This window comes from Manis javanica, chromosome 1, assembly GCF_040802235.1.
Source record: "Manis javanica isolate MJ-LG chromosome 1, MJ_LKY, whole genome shotgun sequence".
NCBI lineage: Eukaryota > Metazoa > Chordata > Mammalia > Pholidota > Manidae > Manis > Manis javanica.
The window spans coordinates 76,767,334-76,790,893 of NC_133156.1; the positions used below are offsets into that span (position 1 = coordinate 76,767,334).

General features: G+C 36.9%; 1 protein-coding gene across 4 annotated transcripts in view; it reads left to right on the forward strand.

Moving 5' to 3' along the window:
• KIAA0825 (KIAA0825 ortholog) overlaps positions 1-23,560 on the forward strand; it is a 400,739-nt gene that overhangs the window by 183,244 nt on the left and 193,935 nt on the right. For 3 of the 4 annotated variants that reach the window (XM_073233937.1, XM_073233922.1, XM_073233915.1), the window contains 4 exons: positions 3,563-3,971; positions 8,718-8,877; positions 13,125-13,283; positions 15,089-15,183. In XM_073233937.1, the coding sequence (XP_073090038.1) occupies positions 3,563-3,971; positions 8,718-8,877; positions 13,125-13,283; positions 15,089-15,183 (823 nt within the window). Of the gene's footprint in view, positions 1-3,562; positions 3,972-5,918; positions 6,261-8,717; positions 8,878-13,124; positions 13,284-15,088; positions 15,184-23,560 lie in introns of those variants that run through there. The other variant, XR_012130162.1, reaches the window with a different exon arrangement.

The window sequence follows — 23,560 nt, forward strand, 5'->3', positions numbered from 1 at the left end:
ATAAAAGAGATGTTTTATGGGAAAACTGTTGGGGTAATTGTTTTAACTGAAACAATGGATTCTGGAGAGGAAGTAGAGGTAACAGTACAAGGAAAATGTGTTCATGCATTGTTCACATGCAGACTGTTAAGAAAGGAATTGATGGCAGATATACACAAAATGCTATCAGAAGTCATTAAGATAGCTTATTTTCTAAAAACTAAGTTTGGGAAAAACCACTATCTGTAAGAATATCATAGCTGCACACTTATGAACTTAGGAATAGAATTTTCTAACATGATTTAAAATATTCCAAATAAGAGCTTCAGTGATTCCTGAACACTTTTCTTAAAATACAAGAACAAAATATTTTTCAATTTGTTTGCAAAGAAAACTAATTGATATCATGGATGATGAATATTTATTAGTCAAATTTCAATAGCCTTTGCTTGTTTGATGATGAGATTAAAAAATTGCCATGATTTTGCAAGCAGAGTTACTGATAAACTTGTTCCACATGGATCTATGTATGTTCATGTTGTGGCTTTTTCACCTATGACAGCCACTCAAAGCAAGTATTAAAGCAAACTGAACTTAGAACCTGACCTTTGAATCACTGTATCATTAAGTGTTAAGCCAAGTCTTTAAAAGTAATAAAGCACATTAAATCACATTATCCTACTCAATAATATATTCCTGACACTTTATACCATTATAAACATTTAAGAAATTGATTTTAAAACATTATCTTGTCTTTACCTCATTCATTGTGAATTTACTTTTCACATATTTTATAATCCACAAAATATATTATTAAAGTGAGTAGTACATGCATAGGAAGGAGAAATGATTAAGTATATTGTAAAGGCCCTTATGATATATTACTTGTATGTGGCTTGGATAGAAGTCAACTTATTTAAAGAAAGAGAAATGAGTATGTAGCATTTTAAAAGATCCTTCCCTGGTGTGTTGTTAATATCATCATAGACTCCAGCCCCTGTAATTATTATAATGGATTTATTAGTTTGTCATCAGACTAAAGGTTTTGATTGGAATTTGTCTTAAGCTTTAATGAAGTAGTTGGGGATCTGAATACCTGGAGTCCTCAGATTTTACAATGTAGAAGTGTGGGTATGAAGAGAATTGGTAATCTTTATCTGGTATCTGCTTAGATCTACTTAGATCTTAGATCTTAATCTGGTATCTGCTGAGATTGTCAAATGTTCACTCAGTGTTTTCAGTTAAACCCTCTTTAGGGTAAACAGACTATGAGGTTTAATCTTTTAAATCAAACACCTGACAGTAGAACAAGGAGTATCAGACACAAACATATAAAGAATAAAACATTTAGAATAATTTAAGAACACAGTGAAGAGTAGTCACAAAGGAGTTTCTTAATTTGCTTTATTTATATTTTAAGCCTCATCTAAGCATATTCATTTGAAAAAAAAAACATTTCTTGAGCAACTATTTTTTTTTAACCATATACCAAACTAGTTGCTTTTACACTTACTATTTTATTTAGTATAATAGTCTTATGAAATCATTCAAATATTTTTGGAGCCAATTATTACAAATTTATAAAGACTGTTCCAGTTAATTGTTAAAATGTTTAAGTTGTGATTTTCTGAGGAGTCAGTAGACCCAATATGTTTTCCATGAGGTTTGCTCTTTTTTAGAGCAGAGTAGCTTCTTTAAATGTCACAAATACCTTGAAAAATCTTTCATATTGTTTTTATTATTTTTATTCAGTAAAAACAGTAAAGAGTGTTTTACTGAAGAATGTAAAGCTATCTTCTTTAGCCTTCTCATTCTATTCCTGTCTTCAAATTCAATTATGTACATGATAGATTAAAACAGTGCCTGGCTTTATGTGATACTAGGAGCAATGAGATTTTTTTCCATGCTCTTGAGGAGCTTTTAGTCTAGTTGTAAAGACAACTCATGAAGACACGAATAACAATATAACATAAACAATAACATGACAATACAAATGATGACACAACATGGCACATTATAGACTGAATTACCAAAATAGTCATGTGGATAATATGTTCAAATAAATTATCTGAGAAGACTTAGAATTAAGAGTTGAAGAATATGGGTGACTCATAAAGAGAGAAGACATTCCATGTGAGAGTAATGATATGTTCAGTAGCCTAAAAGCAAAGGGGGTAAAACAAAGGTTTATAGAAACTCACTGAGGCTGGACTGTGGAGTGTTTCAACAGTAATGCTTCCGAGACTAATCTCCCCTGACAGCAGAAAGTGACTAAAACAATTTTAGAAGAAAATTAGATAATAAAATTTATGGTATAGGAATTTGGCTTAACAGTTCAGTGGAGGGGCTGGTCATAGTCTGGAGCAGGGAGAGAGTCAGGAGAGGACTACAGTAGTCCAGGTACCATTTCTGAGGAATAGCTTGTATAGGTCAGTAGCCATGGTCACTGAATTTCAGAGATGAGGGGTAGGCAGATTTATCAGTGTGTCCCTGGTCTGGTATGAAAGATCAACAGGAATAGGTTAAAGGTTTAAAAGGAAAGAAGAGAAGGAGGGAAGGAGGTAAAAAGACAGATGTGGTAGGGGTGAGGAGATTCAGGAAGGATGGGGGTTTCCGGAGGGCCAAGCTGTCCAATGCACAGGACAGCTCCTCACAGCAAAGAATTATCCAGCCCAAAATGTCAACAGTGCTGAAGATGAGAAACTCTGATCTAGAGAGGGAATATCAGTAAACCTTCAGAGAAAGGAGAGTGTGTAGAATCACCAGCCAACAGGCCAAGGACTTGTTAGCAAATACCCGCATTTAAGAGGTATTGGTAGAAAGTGGAGTTAGCCCAGGACACAAAGGAAAGAGAAGAGTAGTAGAGGTAACCGTGAACCTGTTGTTTGACTCATTTAATCAACAAATATTTGCTGAGCAACTGTTATGAGGTACTAAGTCCTGGGGATACAGCAGTGCCTTCGTGGAGCTTATATTCTAATGGAGGGGATGGGCGGTGAACGTACACAGGAGGTGATGATACGTGGTAAGATAAAGGCAACAGAAGAGGCTCTAATCATAGGGAGAGACTGGCGGCTGGGATGGGAAGGGTGTGAAGGGACTGCTTTAGATGGGATGATGAGGGAGGGCTCTCTGAGGAGGTGACATCTGGGCTAAGAACAGAAAGAAGAGGAGCCAAAACCTGACAAGAACTGGTGTGATTCTGCCATGGGTTCTAAGGGAGGAAGGAAAGCTTAAGGAAGTGTCAAAGCTGCAGAGGTCTAGCAGGAGTGCCTTTGCATTTGTTAATTAGGAGGACATCTGGGCCCTTTAAACCTGCAGTCTTAATAGATGAAAATATAAACAATAATTCTGAAGTTTCTAATCTTCATTTGTGGGAGAAAAAAAGAAGTTGGGGATTTTCGGAATGTTAGGCAGTACTTCAGAGGACCCCATAGAGTTCTGTTGGAAAATATCAAGTACTTGCTCTTCTCAACAATTTTCTCCGCAAAAGTTAGACATTCCCACACAGCACTCAAAACAACACAGTGATGGAATGCAAATGCTAATATTAATCATGCCTTTTCTTTCTTTTCATCCCCAGGCTTCACAAGGCTTGCTGCTCAGGCAGTATCTATTGTAATCAGCAAGTTACCTACGGTGATTGCATGTTTGCCTCCCCCAATTAAATACTTCTTTTTTCTGTCTGAGAGAAAAATGTCAGAAAACTTCGCTGAATTGAAGAAAGCTGGCCTGCTTGTCTGGAACTTGATTGTAATTATATGTCGGATATTTGAGGATGGAAACACTGTGGAACTTTTAACAGGTGCCTCCCTTGACAGATGGAGTGAAGAGAAACTCGGTTTAATCTCTGTGTGTTTGGAAAGCATCATGGGAGAGCAGACAAGTAGCCCTAATCCAATGACCCAAAAGGTCATTCAGAGCATTGAGCAGCAAAAACCCAACTGGATTGAATGTCAATTGTTGAAAGCAAAGAAATTGAGCTCCAAATGGTAAAGAGGTGTTTTTCTTTCACTGAATTCCATCAAACATTCACAATAACAAAATCACCAATAAACATCAAAATATTGTCAGATAGGCAGCAACGGTGATTTTACTAACTCATAGGAACTTTAGTGAATATGTGAAATGATAAGTAGTCTACAAAAAAACTGGATTGTTAGATGTTCCTTGTATTATTAAAATTTGAACCTCTTTGATACACTGGAATATTATACTTGTTTAGTCATCACCTTAAGGTTTCTGTTTAAAAGGCTGGTAGTTACACCCAGGAGAATTTGGTTTCACTCCTTTGCAGGAGGCAAACAAGGAGCCAGCTAGTGGATAGCCTGAAGCATTTTGTAAATAGATTCGGCATGGAGATTAAATTAAGAGAGAATTAATGGATATAAAAGGCTTTTATTGCTTTCTGTGTACCTGATTGTCAAAAAGGTACACATTTTTCATCTGGTAATGTAAGAATCCCAGAGGGCAACTGGGGCATATCACACTCGAGCTATAAACACACCCAGCTGTTTCTGTATGAAAATGTCAGCATTCTCATAGGTTTGTCACCAAGAGCTAAGTGATTTGTAGTATTGCAAAGATTTTTAAGGGTCCCTGATGAATTTAAGTAAGTACATAGAGTCCTCCTGTCTTAAAATTAGTCTTCAGCATAGAATTGCGTGATATCAGTAAAGGAATTACAGTTCATATGGTCTCCAGATCACTAAGCCAGACTCTTTTTCTAACACCAGTCACACACACTGTCCCCCATTCTTTAAGATATATTCATGTTGCTAACAGATACTATAATTTGTGCCTGAAGTTACTAAAAGTTGTTACTTTTCTAATACTTGGTAGTGCTAAAGAGTTCAGGCTTTGGAATCAGATGGACATATACAAATCCTTCTGAGTGGGTGTCTTGCCTGAGGGTTTCAGACCTGGGCAAGTTCACTATGGATTGGGTGAGACTGCAAAATGACAAGGAATGTTCTTGGGGTAAAACGGTTTATATCCGGCTTTATTCCCATGATGGTAAGTCAAACAGTAGAATCATGTCTGCACCCAGCAGTCTGCAGGGCCATAATCCACCTCCATCTCTGCCTCCACCCAGAAGAGCTCTTTATATAGTGACTCAGTCAGTACTAGCTCTTTGCCAAGGTGCGGGAGCATTAATCTAGCGGTGGGCCAATTACATCATCAAGTAGTTTAGTATCAGGTCAGAATGCTGGCCATAGGAACTTCCATTTCCCCAACAGTAGGCCATCTTGTGCAAGCTATGGAATCTCTCAAAGTCTCATTTTCAGTGATGATACAAAACTGTTAAGAGTTATTTTAGGAAAATTGAATAACATTTATCAAGTTCTTAGCATCAAGCTTAGAACTAATAAGCATTTGTTATTTATAAATGCTATTAAAATGCATTGCACTCACTGGTTAGTATTAGGATAATGAATACTTTTTACTGGTTTACATTTATCTGTAATTAATCCATATGGAGAAATGTAGGTAATCATGATTGTCTTGGTCTTGCCATAAGACTCCTAGAAATTTACTTCTGGGGTGTTCTGTGGATAAGTATAACAATACAAGTCAGAAAAATGCTTAGTAACATTGACAGTGACATTCTTAGTCTTTACATTTGCATTCAGTACCAATTTACAGGCTTTAATCCAATGACCAGAAGATTAAGGCCACATATCATTATGCATGGTAATAGTTACAAAAGGGAGAGAAAAAAGAAGAGTAAAAATAGTGAATCTGATTATAGTTACAAAGTAAAATTTGTGATACTGTTGATTTAGGCACTTATCAATAAGATGAATTTAAAGTAATGTCTCAGTAATATACCTGGGGGCACATACAGGAATCCATAAACAAAAATCTTTCTTTAAAAGTTGATTTTAGTGTACGTTTTTTTTATAAACAGCACCAACACATCTGGTATCTCCTTATAGGGTGTTGTCTAGCTGATACTTGACTGATGAGCTATCTGCTGCAACATGCATCCAGAATGAAGAATTGATGATTTTTAAAAATGTTTTTTATATCTCTGGAGAAAATGGAAGTTTCTATGGCCCAGATCCTCACCTGACACGAAATTACCTGATGATGTAATTGGCCTACTGCTAGGCTACTGTTTCCACACCTGTTGGCAGTGAGCTATTATTGACTGAGTCACTGTGTAAAATGCTTGTTTAGTCATCATTTGACTGATGCAGAGGCAGAGATGGAGATGGATTATGGACCTGCAGACTGCTGGATGCAGACATGATTCTAGTGCTTGACTAAAGTATAAGGTATAGTAAGAATAAAGCCAGGTATAAACCCTTTCACCCCAAGAACATTCTGTTGTCATTTCTTGGTCTCACCAAATCCGTAGTGAACTTGCCCAGGGCTGAAATCCTCAGGTAAAACATGACCCTCAAAGATTTTGAATATATGTTATGTAATTATGTACTTAGCACAATGCTATCTTTTTCTGTTTCTCAAATATCAAAAAACAAAATCCAGATTAAAAAAATTTTTTATTGTATTTATTTGAAAAAGGGTTAAATCTGGCTGATTAACTCACTTTAGGTAACGTCTTACAGGATTTGGGCACTATAGGGATGTTTCTTCTTGATTTTGATTTGTAGCTGATTACCTGTTATACAAGTGAACTTTCACCTTTGTGTATTTCTCACAAATCATTGATCTTTTAGTTCATAGATTTATACCATGAGGAAAATGTATTCTAAGCCATGATGCTTGTATATAGGTGGAAGGTTGCCTTGGCTTTATTATAATTTGTTTAAATACATATGAGAGGTAAGCATTTTAACTAAAATAGTTCCTCTGTTAGGATTTAAATAAAACCTTAATTCTCCATGAGGATTATCTTGGAACTACACAATATCATTTAACTAGATTTCTTTTACTTGCATCCAGATTTAGCTTGGATTTTGTGGAAACTGAAAATGACTGCAGTGGACAGGTGGCAGCTGTAAGCATTGCTTGTCTTGCATACCACCTGAAAGCCTTACTATTCATTAAAATAACCTTCACTTTGTAGTAACACTCAGGCTGTAAACAGTCAACTTAGATTCTGGAGGGCACACAGCCCAAAAAGTAAAGAAATGTCTACCTTTGCAAAGTAATTTGTCGAGCTGGAGATTATTGTTTTTCATCATCGTGACCCTGACTTGGCTGGTTGGGTGCATATACAGATTAAGATTAATGCAGTTATTCCTTGGCTAAGGTCTGCCTCTTTCAGGGCACATTCTCCCTAATGACATGATTGATAGGCAGTCCCAAATCCAGGGAGGAACTCATTAATCATAGCATTGACCGAATCCAATCATTTGCTTCACCTGCATAGTGATGGACAGGAAAGGATATAATTCAGGGGCTGACACTGAGACACTCCTTTGTCAGAGGGACTCAACTTTTTCAATGTCAGCCTCTACAAAACCTGACAAGAAATTTTGCTTGCAACCTGTATGCAGCTTCAAAAAGATATTTACAAACTTCTTTTAGTGCAACAAGATCATTTTTGTTTGTTTAAGGATTTACTTTAGCTAATGAGTATCTATAAGAGTAGGATTTGCTTTATTTTTTAGGAAGGCTTATATTGTAAAGATTTTTTTTAAGAAGCATGTTTTGAAGCTACATGTGGAAGTAATATAAAAGTTAATGTCCAGCAGCTGGGTATCATTTGGTTTAGTCTTCAGGTCAGCGGCACTGACTCTTAGCAGAACTAATATTATAATCATGGCAAAATCTCAGTAATGAACTGCAGTATAGAGCTGATTACAGCACAGTAAATTTCATTTAGTCTGGGAATCAGTGGAAAACCCTGCATTTTCTTAAGAATACTTAGATTGCAAACCCTAACATGATTCTAATAGCAATTGTAATAAGGAAATTGGTGTGGAATATATATGATGTAAGTTGAATATCGTGATTTATTTTGCACTGGTTTAGAGAACTTTTTTAAAAATGTATGTCATCCACTATTACCATGTAAATAATGTTGAAAATCAACAATAAGCATATGAGTTTGTATAAAAGAAATGTTTCACAAATGTAACTTGCACATTCCTGGTGTGGTGATAATACAGCCCTTTCCTAGAAGAATAATCAGGGAATTGACTTTTGCTAAGTATGTGACCAAGAAGGAACAGGAGAGGGGGCATATATTTTTAAAAGGCAACAAGTGACAAAAGGCCAATTTAGAATACCCACTGGTAAGTACACTGCCAGGAAACACCCAGTGAATATTTAGCATAAAAGGCTCCCCCTCTTGACACTTTAATTAGTCTTTAATGCGTTCTAAGACAGGTGTAAAGGAAAAATTACAAAAGATAGACTACCAAAGCTATTTCTGGCATCAAAGATACTTTTTATCCTCAAAGAGAAAATACAAATTATTTCTTACATGTTCTTAAAAAGAAATGTTTTGTTTTCATCCTATTATTATAGCAATTTCAACAATTACAGTAATGGGAAAATGTTTTATAGATAGGGGTATAAATGCAATAAAGAAATGTTTCAAAAGAAATGATTCAAGTTTTAAAAATGCTTTCAGGTGCTTAGTTCTAAGGCACAGTTTATCTGAGCAGCAGCAGCTTGAGAAGGCTTCCCTTTTGGAGCTAAGTCTTCATGGGTGCTTTGAATGTGAGATTTACATAGGCTCTCCACACTCAGTCTCTCTGATGATTTTCCATCTTTACAATTCTTCGCCACTGAAACTTATGTGCTTTCTTTGTGTTTAGTGCATTTATGACAATAGAGAACAGCACAGCCTTACAAGAAGGAGATACTGTTCTTGAACTGACTGAGCAGAAAATAAACATGATGGTCCTGGATATCTGCCACAAACCAGGTGGCTGCGAGTACCTGCGGCAAATTTATCACATCATGCGGCTCAATGAGGTAGGGAAACGGCCTTTTTACCGAGCAATTAGGTGTGTACTGGCCTGAGGCAGCGAGCGCTGGCAGCTAAGGGTTAGTCATGGAGGTGTTCATACTTCTTAAAGTCAATACCAAACTCAATATGTATTATTAATAGAATCTATTCAGCCCTGGCTGTTCTGCATATGACAGAAGCTTCACTGAAACAAAGTAGGTTTTACTTATACGATTTAAACAATAACACGGCTCATAAACTCAGTTCACTTCTGAATTGTGTAGACTAGAGGTGTAGTTTGGGACTTGTGTGTTTGTGATCGTTAAGCTGATGTTGAAATTGGGGCTTTATGAAATGAAGAATTTTATGAAGAGAGATGCAGCTCCTCTGCAGATGTCATACTTGCATTGCTGAAGTTGGAGTTTCCTTACATAATGAAAAACTTCAGAAGGATATTGAACCATATTCAGCAGCAACTAGATTAACCTGAGGAACTGCATTAATGCGTGGACACTCGTTAGAACCAACATCATGCTTGTCCACCTCTCTGTTGGGGTTAAACCTCTGACCTTGTGTGTTTCTGGCTGTTGTAGCAAAAATGTAAAGAGGGGACATCTAATTTATTTACTTGAAGTAATACAACTTGGCCAACTTAGGTTTTAATTGGGCCATACATATCTGAATTAGAATGTGACATGTAAAGTGAATTAGATTTGTGTTTACATGTTCAAACTCATGAATGTAATTTTTGGAATAGTAAAAATTGTGTATTTTGAATAATATGAAGATACCAGTGTTTTATCTCAGTGAGGCAGGTCTTAAAAACTATACATTTCCAAGGAGTGAATTAAATTCTACCACAGCATTTTACCACTCAGTTATATAAATGTTCTTCCTACCATTACCTGAAAGTTATTTCAAGTAAATCTTGTTGCCTGGCCATCTTAGAGCTAATCAACCAGTTGATAAACAGGTGACAAAACAATGCATTCAATGTTCACCCAAGAAGAATGAGAGGCATCTTTGGCTGTGAAAAATAGTCCTGTCATTAAGGGACTAGAGCTCAGTATTTAATTGATACAAAGTAACACAACCTATTCACTCTTGCTAATGATCCCTCATAGCTTGTTGAGGGTTTCTATTTGGGGAACTAGGGGACTTCTGGCCTTGGCTAACTGAAAGACCTCTGCTGTGAAATTATAGTAGTCACGGGCAGTGTCCACCTGGCCAGCCAGGTGAGCCAGAGTAAGCATAGTGATTGCTGAGGAACAGATGTTGCGGTGGGATTACTCTCGATCCTTAGGAAGGTGGCAGTATCAGAGTGAGTTCTGAGGACAGTAATGACTGGTATAGATCGCCAAACTGATAGACTAGTCCTCTTTTTAAAAGGCCCATAATGCAAAAAGGATCAGTAATCACCGATAAGCAAATCTGAGCTGGGTCATCTGTTGTATTCAGGAAACCCAAAGACTGTCTTCCCCTTGAACTCAGGGAACTCTGTGTCTTGCCAATGGGCTTCAGCCCCGGGCAAGTTCACTGTGGACTCAGTATGACCAAAGAAATGACAGTAGAACATTCTTGGGTTTATTACCCGGCTTGTTCTCCCAACAGTAGGTCGAGCACGAGCATCTCTCCCTCCTCCCAGAACACTGGACTGAGCTCTCTGTATAGTGCAATAATAGCTTATTGGGTGTGGATGCAGTAGCCTAGAAACAGGCCAGTTACATCATCAAGTGATTTAAGTTCAGTGAGGATCCTGGCCATAGGAACCCCAACTTCCCCACACTCTGAAGCAGTGGTTCTGAACAGGTATGCTGGGATGTCTTGTATATGGAAGATTCTTCACTGGCTGTAGCCACACTTTGACCAATTAAGTTTAAAGTTACGATTTTTCTTTCACTGCAACTGACTATCCCCACTATCATGGTGGTGTTTATCAGATGGGATGTCAAGTTAGGTACGTGGTGGTTTATTGTGTTGAGTGAGAGATGACATGGCGAGGTAAGAGGAATAATGTAAGGTGAAATATGAAGCAAAGAAAGTAGGGAGACCTTTGCCTTGTGACTCCCTAAACAACACAGACAATAAAAACAATTATAACACAGAGGTGACAAAGCCACGGTATCATACTAGTATCATACTTACGGCTGCTTTTACACTGTAAGCCATTGTTATGCTGTAGGTGAAACTTCATTGTGATGTTTTGTTCATTTGATGAGTAGCATTATGAATCTAGCACTTTCAAGTCTGCTGCTAAGTACTCAAAAATATAAATACAGAAGCATTTATGGATACAGGCCTGGGTGAGGGGAATTATGGGTGTGCCCACTGAGAGATACAATTATGAGAGAAAATGAGTTTTAAAATGTTTGAGATAAAGGTAAGCTGTCTGTGTATAAAAGTCCAATTGGTAGTTGAAGATCCTGGCCATGAGCATGAGGAAGGCTGGACTATGGGTTTGATGGTCTTTAAGGAGTGGTAGTTGAGGTCATGAGATTGGTGGAGCTCTTCACTGGAGAGAAATAGAAAAACAATGCGTCCAAAAATACGCTTTGAATTAACTGCACAGGGAGGATGTCAAGAAAGGATATTCAAAGAATAATATATTTCTTCTAAAGAAATATGCCAGATATAGGAAATCTGGAAATCTGGTTAAAGCGATGCCACAGAAAATCTGAGACTTAAGAAGGGGTAGTGACAAGTGTCAAAATAACAGAAAGGTCAGAGAAATTAAGGGAGAAAACACCACTGTGTTCATCACTTGCAACAGAGCACTTGCTCTTTGAATTGTGTAAACCAAAAAAGCCAAAATATAACAATGTAAGGAGAAATCAGTTGAGAAAGATTATTATTCCAAACAAAGCAGTTTTTCTAATGAAAGTATTTTATTCCTTTTTAAAATATTTCTTTCAGAAATCATGATAGAGAAAAAATTTTGGTTCTGTACAAAAATCTAAATCCAGGCACACAATTATTTTTCTGATGGCTTTATCATTACCTAATAATATTGAGAAAAATTGGCATCTGACACATACCTGGACTCTTACTAAAGAGATACAGTCTTCCACAATGAGCAAGTGTAAGAAATGACTGTCATTGTTAACTTAGGTTTGTTCAGATTTTTAGGGTTTTAAGATCTGAAATTTTCCTTTGCCAAAGCGTACAGTAAGGAGTCTCTATTCATGTTACGGGGGCACAGGCAAGAGCACAGTGAACTGGCCCCAGAGTTCTACCACTTCTCCTCCAGACTCTGACTCACCCCTGAATGACCTCAGGCTTGACCCCTGACCTTTCAAAGCCAACCATTGAATGTGGTGTGGTTTAGAGCTTCTCAAGCTTTCACGTACCTAGCAGTCTGCCAAGAAATCTTGTTAACAGTGAGAATCTGATTTGGTGGGACTTGGGATTCTGCTTTTCAAACAAGCTCTCATATGAGGCAGATTCCGCTTGTCTATGCACCAGCCTTTGAGTAGCAAACGTTTTCAAGATGACCTCTGAAGTCTGTTTTACCATCCTCAACCTAATCTTCAAGGAAAATTATATGTGACAAAGTAAAAACCAGAAAAACATGCTTTTTGTTTATTAAGCATTTGATAGCATATGAGAAATTCAGTTATTTTAATTTGTTGTCTTCCAGAAAGTCTGTTAAATGAAAAATAGTGCAGTAAATTGACTTTTTTGCTTAGGCTGCCATTAACAGTTGGGAGATTAGAATTACATATTTTGAGCTTCTGTTGAACCCCGATATTTTTCAGTCCACAGCAAGGAAATAGAGTTCGGGAGTTTGCATTATAATTAATTCTACATAGAGTAAGATGATTTGCAGTGAAATATCAGAGTCTTTAGCACTTTGCTGGGCATGGAGTAGGCAGCAACTACACTTGAGGAATAAATGAGCAATCTTATGCTGTGAGTAACTGTGCACCTGAGTTAAAATTTGGTGACTAGATGGGTAAACACATGAACCAATGACAAGACAATGTCTATCAAAAAGATTCTGCTGTATCAAGCATACATTTACTATGTGACAATTTGCTAAATGGTTTTCTAATCTGTCCTATACCTTAGGTGAACCTGTTTTTAATGGGTTTATTGCAATGCTGATTGGTATTCTGCTATGTTTCTTCTGAAAATGTATTCTGTCCCGAGGCAAGTAATACACTGTGATCCAGCAAATGTGCTGAAAGGGTGGATTTGGATATTGATCAGTTTATTTTTAAAGAGAATATATGCTTTCCACCATTGCTGCTTGTAATTTTTTTTCCCCTTGAAGGAATATTTAAAAGAACAGCTGTTTTCTATGAATGGTTCAGAGGAAAAGCCATTACCTATCCGACCTTTAAATATGACCTTGAGGAGTGTGAAAGATCAGCCTTCTGCCTTTAACCCTTTCCATGTGTACAAGGCGTTTAGTGAAAACATGCTAGATCAGGTATGTGGAAATTAAGTGCTAAATCTGATTTAAATGTATAGTTCCTTTACACAACAACAACAAAAATCCATGCTTTGTGTTTGAATATTCACTCATAAGTTTTTTTGCTAGGAAGCAAAAGGCCTTGTTCTTGTTTGTGTGGTCTGCGCAGACTGACTTTAGAAAGTTATTTTACCTTCTTTCAATTTGTCAAACTGATTCATATGTTTGGTCTGTAAAATTTAACTTTTGACCAGGTCGGCTCACCACGGGCAGAGGGAACATCTGTTTCGCTGTGTCTGCCGAAGGCCCAAAAAAACAGGCCTTTCATAGCAGTCTTCCCCTCCTCCCATTACACAACTCACAAAACACCTGCAACCTTTATCTAATTTATCAGATAAATTATAAAATAGTTTACAATTAATTATAAATAGAGCACTGAACTCCTCTATTTTATGTGGCATGAGGTAAATTTGCTTTTCTATAACCCTAAACATATTCCTGAGTTTAAAATAAATTTGCTAACCATCTTAAAGGCAGGATATTTGGAATAAAGTCAATGTGGTAAACACCACACATTTTTTAATGTCAGATTATACCATTGTCTCAGCTGCATATTTTAGTAGTTACACTGAAAAGATCATATTCATGCCAAAGTATTTGAAATCTGAAGTTTCTTTTGCTTTGTTCAGTCTTTCGGTGGCTTTTCCCAGAAGTTTCTCGAAAGACTATTTGAACTAACAGGGCAGAAGAGAAGGATTGCTTGACCTAGAACTCTGATGAAAATAAGAATTAAAACAATGGCCAAATTCGGGATGCAGCTAATATTTTTACCATGCCTGTTACAACTCTAGTCTACATTCATCAATACTGGAGTAAAATAAGACCTTCAAATGCTGACAACCTGGGGCAGAATTCTCCTGCTCTATGACAGGGTTGTAGTACTCCATTAATCAGCAGGTGACAGGGCATAGTTCTTGTTAGATTTTAAACATCAGCCTGGACTCTTATTATCACAACTATTTAGTTTTAAGGAGTGTAAGCATCTGTAATACTTTAAAACCAAATATATTGTATAACTTTGAGTTTAGGGGCTGCTTTCCTGTGTTGTACACTGGATTGCTCCAAACCATAAATAATCATGTGGCTGTTAAATTATCCTCACTTCATTTAAATAAATGGCATGTTTTATTCAGTTCAGAATTATAAGATTATCTTTCACAGTAATTTTTCTCCTTACTCTGTTGTAAAATTCCTTATTAAATGGGATAAAAGAATCATATATTATTTATATTTACAGTCCTTATAATTTATATTTACGGTCCTTATAATCCCTCCTTTGAAACATTTTCTTATCCAAAAAGATAGCATTAGTATCACACTCTAATTAAGCTGTGTCTCATAATTTGAGTCACAGCTCTTTCAAGTTTGTTTTTTCTTAGTCAAACTTCTGGGTGCTAAAAGAAAAAGAAACTATAAATTAATATATGAAAAAGTTGCCAATTATTTTGCTTTGCTTTTCAAAGAGTCACCCTTTCTGTGAAACTTTCTGGGCAAATGCCATTAGCTCTTGGAAGAATAATGACTCAAAAAATTGATTTATATTTTTATAAATAATGACTACATCTCCAAATGGATTTATAAATTAATTGCTGTCTTATTGGAATAAAAACCTTCTTCTTTGGACATGATTGATGTTATCTGTCTAAGTCCTTGTTCAGGACCCCCCTCCTTCTTAGTTAGGCTATCACAGCTGGAGCTTTAATTTACTGATCATATTAACTCTGATTAATAACTAACAATAGCATCTTCTCATTTATCAACAGTCAGCCATCACAAAATGGAACTGGGATTGGTCAAACTTGCTGCCAAAATATCTGGAACTGGATAAGATGACCTTCAGTGTCCTGCTCAGGAACAGGTAATAAGATTCGGGATTTTGGGGGTCTGGCTGGAGAATAAGAATGTTTTTATCCTTTATATATCTGAAATTATATGAAGTATCCTTTTTAATGCTATTTTCCCATAGTAAGCATTTGCAAAAGGCAGTAAAATGTTTTTCTGAAATGAGATTTCAGATTTTAATCTTTGGGTATGTATTAGTTCAGTATTGTAAACACCAAAAGTTATTGACTTGAATGTCATTATAATGCTGTGCATTTGTTTATAACGGTTTAATGAATGCACACAAAATGCCAAGCCAAATCAACTAATCAAGGGAAACATATAAGTAAAACTGTCATGATTGAATTTTTTGCTTTTCAGCCAGTTATTTTGGCACTCTGACTATAGCCTCGGTTGCATATTATTTTTCTCACACACACACACACACACACACACACACACACACACACAGACACACACACACCAGGACAACCCAATAAAATGATAATGTGATTTCAGCCTAGGGCCCTATGCATGTAATTTATTTTGCACAAAAATATAAACATTCTCTTTATATGTGGGTCAATTAACATGGTTTTAAAAATACTTTTAAAGATTTTAGGGAAAACTATAAGGTGTAAACTTTAAAAATTAAAATTAAAATTGGGTTTCTTCACTAAGTATCACATTTTCACATAAGATACATATGTGAGACTTCTTTTATTATTCAAGTATCATCTGTTTCCTTATAGTCAAGTGTAAGAATTATCTTTTCTATATCTTGGTGATGTAGAATGTATTTCCATGTATTGTAGGAAAAAAAATTATCATTTTTCCTGAAAGACAGTAACAGTGACATAGTAGAACTGTCAAATCATCCTTGAGAAATCTGGGTGCATATAAGAAAATCTTAAAAGAGATTTCTAGTATTTCACAGATGGAGGTTTGAAAAAAAAAAGTCAACTTCATTGCAAATAAAAGCTATAAGTTAGATGTGTGGTCACAATGGCATTCCTGATAGTTCACCCCTGAATTAAACTCACACAGCCATCATGGACAAAGGTCAACAATCCAAAAGCTTCCCCATCGAGGACAGAGGCTTCTCCCAGCAAGCTTACCACATGTCAGGCAATAGTTATATAAAACTCACCCTATTCATGTACAAGTCTGCCAGAGGTGATCCTATACTGTCCCAAAACTGCGTGGAGGGTCGGGAGGCCGGGGTGGTGGAGGAGAGGCTGTCTCCTGTGACTCTATGGTTACGTGATGTGTACACATATTAAGTGTCCATCTGGAAACAAACTAGGAAAGGTAAGTAATTGTTTTTCCTGCTATTTGTAAAGTTTTGAGTTCATGTAGATTAATTGTATTATATTTTACTAAGTTTTTTCAGCTGTGAATTGCTTGTTCTAATCCACTAAATGGCTCTCTAAGGGCAACACATCCTTCAAAACTTACTGCATTTGCCCTGTGTAATAATCACTTTTCAGTGAATTTTGGTTTTAACCAAAACTGCTTATTATTGCTTCTGTTTAACAACTCTAAATATACTTTAATTAGGTCAATAGCTATTGATGTCCATTTTTATGTCCAAATGCTACATGTAGGAGTGATTGAATGCAAAAGAGAAAAGAACACTGTACATTTATTTAGCCAGAAGTTACAGGTCAAAACAGTTCTATCGGAAAAGGGTAATGGATTTTTAATAGAAACATCTAGAATCTCATTTTAATAAGAACCTTAAATATTTAAAGAATGGTACATGTCAGGCAATATGTACCCATACCACAAGCTATAATGAATATAATTGATCTACTTGAGAAGAACAAAAGACAGCTGAGAGTTTTTTTTTAATAGTGCATTGAATTTTTGACAACATGGTTACCTGAAAATGAGACCACAGAACACTGGGTTTTTAGAATGAGAATTATATATGCTATCTTATAATCTTACATCCACAAAGTGATACTTACGTACAAACGTGATGTTTGAGGGTAGGCAGAGCCAAAGAAGAAAACCCAGAGTGGTTCAACTGAATATACTCAGTTCTTTTTGCCAGTTAAACAAGTAACTTGTGCTCTTTTTAATCCCTTAGATCAGTATAAAATAGTACCAATATATCTCCATACTATGTTTGAGTATAAGTACGGAGCTGAAAACATTGTCTGAGGATATAGTATTATGAAGAAAAGTGGACTCAAATACACAAATATGAAAAAAGTTGAGGAGATGGGAATTCTTTCCATTTACCTCCTCGAGTCCTTTGTGCCTGGTTTTCAAATTCAGCATCCTAAGTGAACCATTTGTGGACTTACCTCTCCGAAGACCCCAGTGCCTGGAGTGAAGCAGATGTACCTCATCCCCAGAACAGGATGGGGATGGGGAAGCAGGGCTCCTGGGTTCTCAGGCCAGGCCAGTCCTATTTTGAGCTTGCCTTAGGAAAGCTATTTAACTGTTTGACTTTGGTTTCCTCATGTTTAAAATAATGATAATTATCTATCTACCTAATGGAGATTATGGGCACAGTCAAGAGTCTTAAAGGATATGGGAGTGTTTTTGAAAATCGAAAATACATATTTAGGAAGGCGGTAGCCCTGGCATATAGCAGCAGTGTGAAAGTCTGATCAGGTAAGGAGATGATAAAGGTCGCTGAGGATTAACAGGGAGCTGGAGGTAGGAGGCGGCGCAGTCAAGTCGTGCCCAAGATTACATATACTGAGGTTATGTATGCTTCAGACCTAAGCCAATAACGAGGGTCAGAGTAAGTATCTGGTCAGAGACCAGGCAGCAGGCCCAGGGGTCTAGAGGACAACCTGAGCAGATGAGCAGGGAGGAGGGTCTAAAGGCCGGATGAGCTCCTCAGAGATAAAGACTCAAGAGATGAGCACTGAGAGGCAGCACAGACTCGTGGAAGAGGAGCTACATGATGTCAGCAAGACCTGTATCTGAGACACTACTGGCCCTTGTTCCACAGGCTGGTCTGTGCTGACTCCAAAGGCAGAAAAAGTCTTGAAGTGATGAGCTCTCTGCTCACTATCAGGTCTTATCTGAGGGCACCTCCCTCCGGCTCATGATGTTCTGAGTCTGTTGCCTTCCTCCTGTCCTGTGGATTCTCCACGCTCTTGCCCATGTTAGGTGATTGTACTGCAGTTCCTCAGCTCTTCACGTGGCCAGTGCTATCTTGTCCATCTGGGGCAGTTACCTCCCAGAGAGGCCTTTCCTAATCGCCCTTCTACTTTACCGTCCAAGGCACCCTAGCATTCTGCTTTACTCTGCTTTCTTAATTGAACTGTCACTATCTGAAATCTCAGTTTCTGGTTGGTGGTTGTCTCTGAATCCTGCTCCGCAAGGAAGAATGTAAATTGCCTGTGTTTTCAGTACCTAGAACATGTTGCCCTTGGGCATATAATAAGCCCTGTTAAGTTTATAAACAGATAAGGAATAAGAATACAGAGAAAAAGTCAGTTCAGTCAGAATAAGACAGATGAGCACAGAGTAGGCATTCCATCAACAGTCATCTAGGTACCAGAAGTATACTCTGGAAAATCCCAAGTGAAAGATTACCTACATGCATACGCATTCTTTTCATTTTTCAAATTTGAATGAAAATCCAGTTCGTTAAGTTCTGTAGGTTTAAAATGCCTGTTTTTATTATTATGTAAAGTTTGGCTCAGATTAAAAGCACAGAACACTGGTCTTAATTTTAATTAATTGATCCAGTTCAAGATGTAACCTCTTCAGCAACAAAGTCTGTTCTCTACACCATGATTCATAAGTATTTTGATGTTTGGGTGATAGGGTTTGTATTTATTAAATGGTTCAAAAAACGCAAGTTGAAAATTATAAGATGGAATTAGCTGACAAAAGTATCTAACCAAGCCTTGGTAAGCTTGTGATTTTCAAGACATTTGAAGAAATATATAGTAGCTGAGACCTCAGAAAAAAAGATCCTGAATATGTATTAGTGATATATACTTTTCAATTTAGGAAGTTTGCCATTGTAGGGAAAAAAGTCTCCTTAGAGGTTCAGAAAATCAGCATATATATCAGTTCTACACCTTTACCTTTAATGCTATATAAGCGTAAGTACAATGATTGTACATTGATCTTTTGAAATAATAAAGGTACATTACACAGTTTCATATTATTAGTTTCTTGCTTGCATTCTTCCCCACTTAAAAATAAATCGAGACTAGTGAATGAAATGGTGATTGCATTTGCAGGTAAGTCCACCAAAAGGAGCTCTCTGTCCCTGTCCTTGCGGCAGTTCTCCAGATTGCCAGTTTGATAGTGTTTTCTTTGTCACTGGAACAAATTTATGTTGCTTCTCTTCTCGTTACCTTATTTATTCCAGATTAATTCCCAAGAATTGTGGTGTCGAAAATAATCTGTGAATACAGCGGAATGCTCTGCTATTTTAACCGTCTAAATATACTGCATATGAGTTTGGCTTGGAGTTGAGCAAACACAATTAAATATGATGGCAGAACAGCAGAAGGGGTGGTAGTGACAGATTTCTGGCTATCACTTTGGGGCCTTTCCAGGTGGACAATAACCATACATCTGAGGGGAAACAGATTAGAAAGCAGGTTTTAAAGGAGCCCTTGATCTGTGGAGTTGATTGTTTGCTTTTAATAGTAATAATCACCCAAGTACCTTTACGTTGTATCAGATCACAGTATGTGTGCCCTGTGGTGTGTAGAGGAGAAAATATTGTCTCTGGCCTTTAACTACACCCACTGCACTCCCCAGTGACCGTTCTCAGGCAGTGCTGCCATTAGCACAATGTTTATAGTTGCTCACAGCAGTAAATTCTTGGTGCAGCAGCAGGCTGTCTGGTTATAGAGAGGTGGGTTTAAGAGAAAAGGGAAGCTGATTTTATGAATACATACCTTTGAGCCTTACATATGCCACAACATTCAAAGTTGTTTATTTTCCACACTCTAGCTCCCTAGAAAGCCCTTTTCTTCCCCCTCCACCAAAAGGCCTCAAACTCAGTGACTCTCTCCACCATCACTGTCTTCTCAAACAGAAACAGACTTCCCTTCTGTCCTTTAATTCTAAAGCAGTGTATTTTTTTTTGCACAGAGATTGTTTAATGTGTATTTAAGATATACAAATCTGACACTTTGATCTTCACGATTTCCAGGGGTTAGGGCTTTGTACGTGAACCAGACAAACCCATGAGTGTGTGCCGTGTTCTGATGGGTAACCCATGCCTGTCTTCCTTTATGGTGTGTAAAGTACTTTTCACACAAATCTCCTTTGACCCTCACTACAACTATGGAATAAGAGACAGGTACCAGTGAGGTTGTAAAACATTAAATGATCTGCCCAAGTTCATAGATATTCAATGACACCTGGAGCTCAAAATGAAGGCTTCTGACTATCTGGTGCTTTATCTACTAACCCATATTCAGTTTATTTCTCCCAGTTTTGTTGAAACATAATTGACATATGACATTGTATAAATTTAAGTTGATACACTATATATTGAAAAATGATTACCACCACAGTGCCAAAACATCCATCATATAATTACCATTTCTTTTCTGTGGTGAGAACTTTTAAGATCTTCTATCTTAGCAACTTTCAAGTATATAATACAGTATTAATTATAATCACCATGCTGTACATTAAATCTTCATCTTATAACTGGAAGTTTATACCCTTTTGTCAATTTTTTTTATTAGCTGTATATTCACTGTAAAAATACTGATGATAATGACAAAAGCAAATATAGCACTTGTCACATGGCTGGCATGATTTAACTGAATTACATACATACATGTAACTGCAAATCCTTACAATTATTTTATAAAGTAGGTGCCGTAATACCACCATTTTCCTGATACGGAAACTGGGACACTAAGAGATATAGAGTTCTAAGTGGTGATGCTCAGATTCTGGCTCACACCCATGTCCTTAACCATTTCTCTCTACTGCTTCTCTAGAGCCTTGCTTACTTTATTCATTCAACAAATGTTTGGGAGCATCTACTGTGTGAAAGGAATTTATTTAGAAGAAAGTAACAACGTGCTTGATGTTACATACATCAAAATGTCCTTGAATGCCATTCCACAAAATTTTTAATTCATTTTGAGTTTCCACTTTCATTGTCACAAGACTTGTAACAACTCTCTTCAACTCTCTATGTTCCTCTCTGCAACTAGCTTGCCACCACCTACTTTACCAGGAAAAATAAAGCCATCTAATATGAATCTCCCAATATGCGTTCCTAAGCCTCACTTTTGTTTCTGTCATCTCCAGTCCTTTGCTTCTTGTCTCTAGTCTTGGAGAGAGCCCTCTTCTTGTTAAAACTTGAGAGGTACGTTGATTATTTAGGTTGTGGAGGATCTGAAGCTAAGAAGTTTGTACTTTAATCACTAAACGTGAGGGAATGGCCAACGCCCTTAACAACATTGGAGTAACAAGAACAAAGAGCTACCTCAGGACATTAAGAACAGCTAGAGTAAAGGGGCAGGATGACTCAGAGGAGGGAAGGCCAGGTGAGAGACTAAGTAGACACTGAGGAAGAGTTGATATGTCACAGATATGAAAGACATTTCTATGGAGGCTTAAGGGCTCTGCCTGATCTATTCCTAACTTGCATAAAAGTTAGGTCTGATGATGTTCTCTTATCAGACAGGTATTCCTCAGGCAGAGAGGTGCCATGCTTGCTATTTCTTCAGAGCGAGTATGTCAGTTCAAATCTTCCAACCAGATGCCAAGATGGGATTAGAGGTACGAGAGGTTTTTTTGGGAGAAATGCTCATTTAGGTTAAAGAGGATAAGAGAGGAGTTGGCAAGGAAACCTTCATACTAAGTTGCTGATCTAATACCTGTGAAAGGAGAGGGGGAATGAGGATTGGGTATGAAGAGTCTCAGGTAGCAGGGTAATGCTAAGATAGTTTTGACAAGGCCAGTGGGGACTTCTTGACCTGAAGTCACACACTCGAAGAATATCATGTCCTGCACTAATGGGCTGGCATTAGTACCACTACCATGCACAGACAATGGCTGAGTGGGCTGAGCACAAAGATGGCAGATGTAGAGGAATGACAGCTCATTATTTAAATGAAATAATATTTATTAAATCTAAAGAAATTTAAATGTCTATTAAATATCATTAATAGTCACCATGGTACCCGAGCAGGCGATGTGAGTTGCACATTACCCTGTCTACCATAATGGGGGTGCAGAGTGGTTCTTTTACATATGGAGACATTGTATGTGTATGTGTTGTATAAGTTAACAGGGATGCAATTTAAATAAAGTTTTCCATTACTTTAGTGAGGCAGAAAAAGACAACCTAAATAAATACGTTAAATGCTATTGACAGAAATGCAGAATTGGCAACATTTTGATGAAAGGAAGGTATAATAATTTTCTCAAAAGCAGCCATGGGAGAATTTTTTGCTTGTCAAGTCAAACCAAAATTCACTTTGTAATGAATTTTCTCCTACCTAATTATGCATTCACATACTGGCACTTTGGGGTTCTTGCAATGGATCAAAAGCTATTAAAAACTTGTTGTATGGAGTATGTTCTTTTTCAATAACTATTCTTCAAGTTCTTCCCTTGTCAAATTTTGTTCAGACCCAAAAGCCTCTTTGATGTTTTTCTACAAAAAGTTTTAGCATAGGTTCCACCAGGAGTAGCTGTCATAGGCCCATTGATATGTTAGCTGAAGATGAAAAGACCATTGACTGCTTTCAGACGTATTGGTCATCATTGAATACCTCAGTTTGTTTATGTTGCTCTATCAATATAAAGAGAGGAAATTACCTCTTTGAAGATATTTTTACTATGACATAATATGAGAGAAATTTAAATATCTATTAAATATAATTAAATATAATAGGTGTTTACTTTATATATTAATATTTTTAATATTTATTGTAGTACTCTTTTGGTATATTGTATATGAAATTACTTAGGATACCTATAGTGCTTTCTTATACTGTAAAGCTCTCATCTTTACTCTAACTCTGATTTGTTTCTGTAACATGAGATCTGGTGAAAAATTTATTTAATTCAAGATTCTTTTGTATCCAGAATATTTGTAGTAATGAAATTTTGGAACTTTATAATAAACTATAAGCAGTGCATACACATATATAGGAAGGTAAGATGAAATATGGAAGTTCGCCTCCCCAGTTCCTCAACTACACAATCCCCACTCCAGTTGTAACCATTTGAACCATTTCTGTTTTATTTCTTTTGGCTGATAAATCTAAGGAATATGCTACACCACTCATTTTTAAAACTTATCAACTTGATATTACTGATTCCTTGCAATGAAAAATGCAGTATTTAACTTACACTACCTCCTCCTTTCCTTTCCCCTTCAAACTCTGCTAATAACATTTAAATTTTCTTTTGTTGGTCAACTTTGTGTGATATGACGTCTT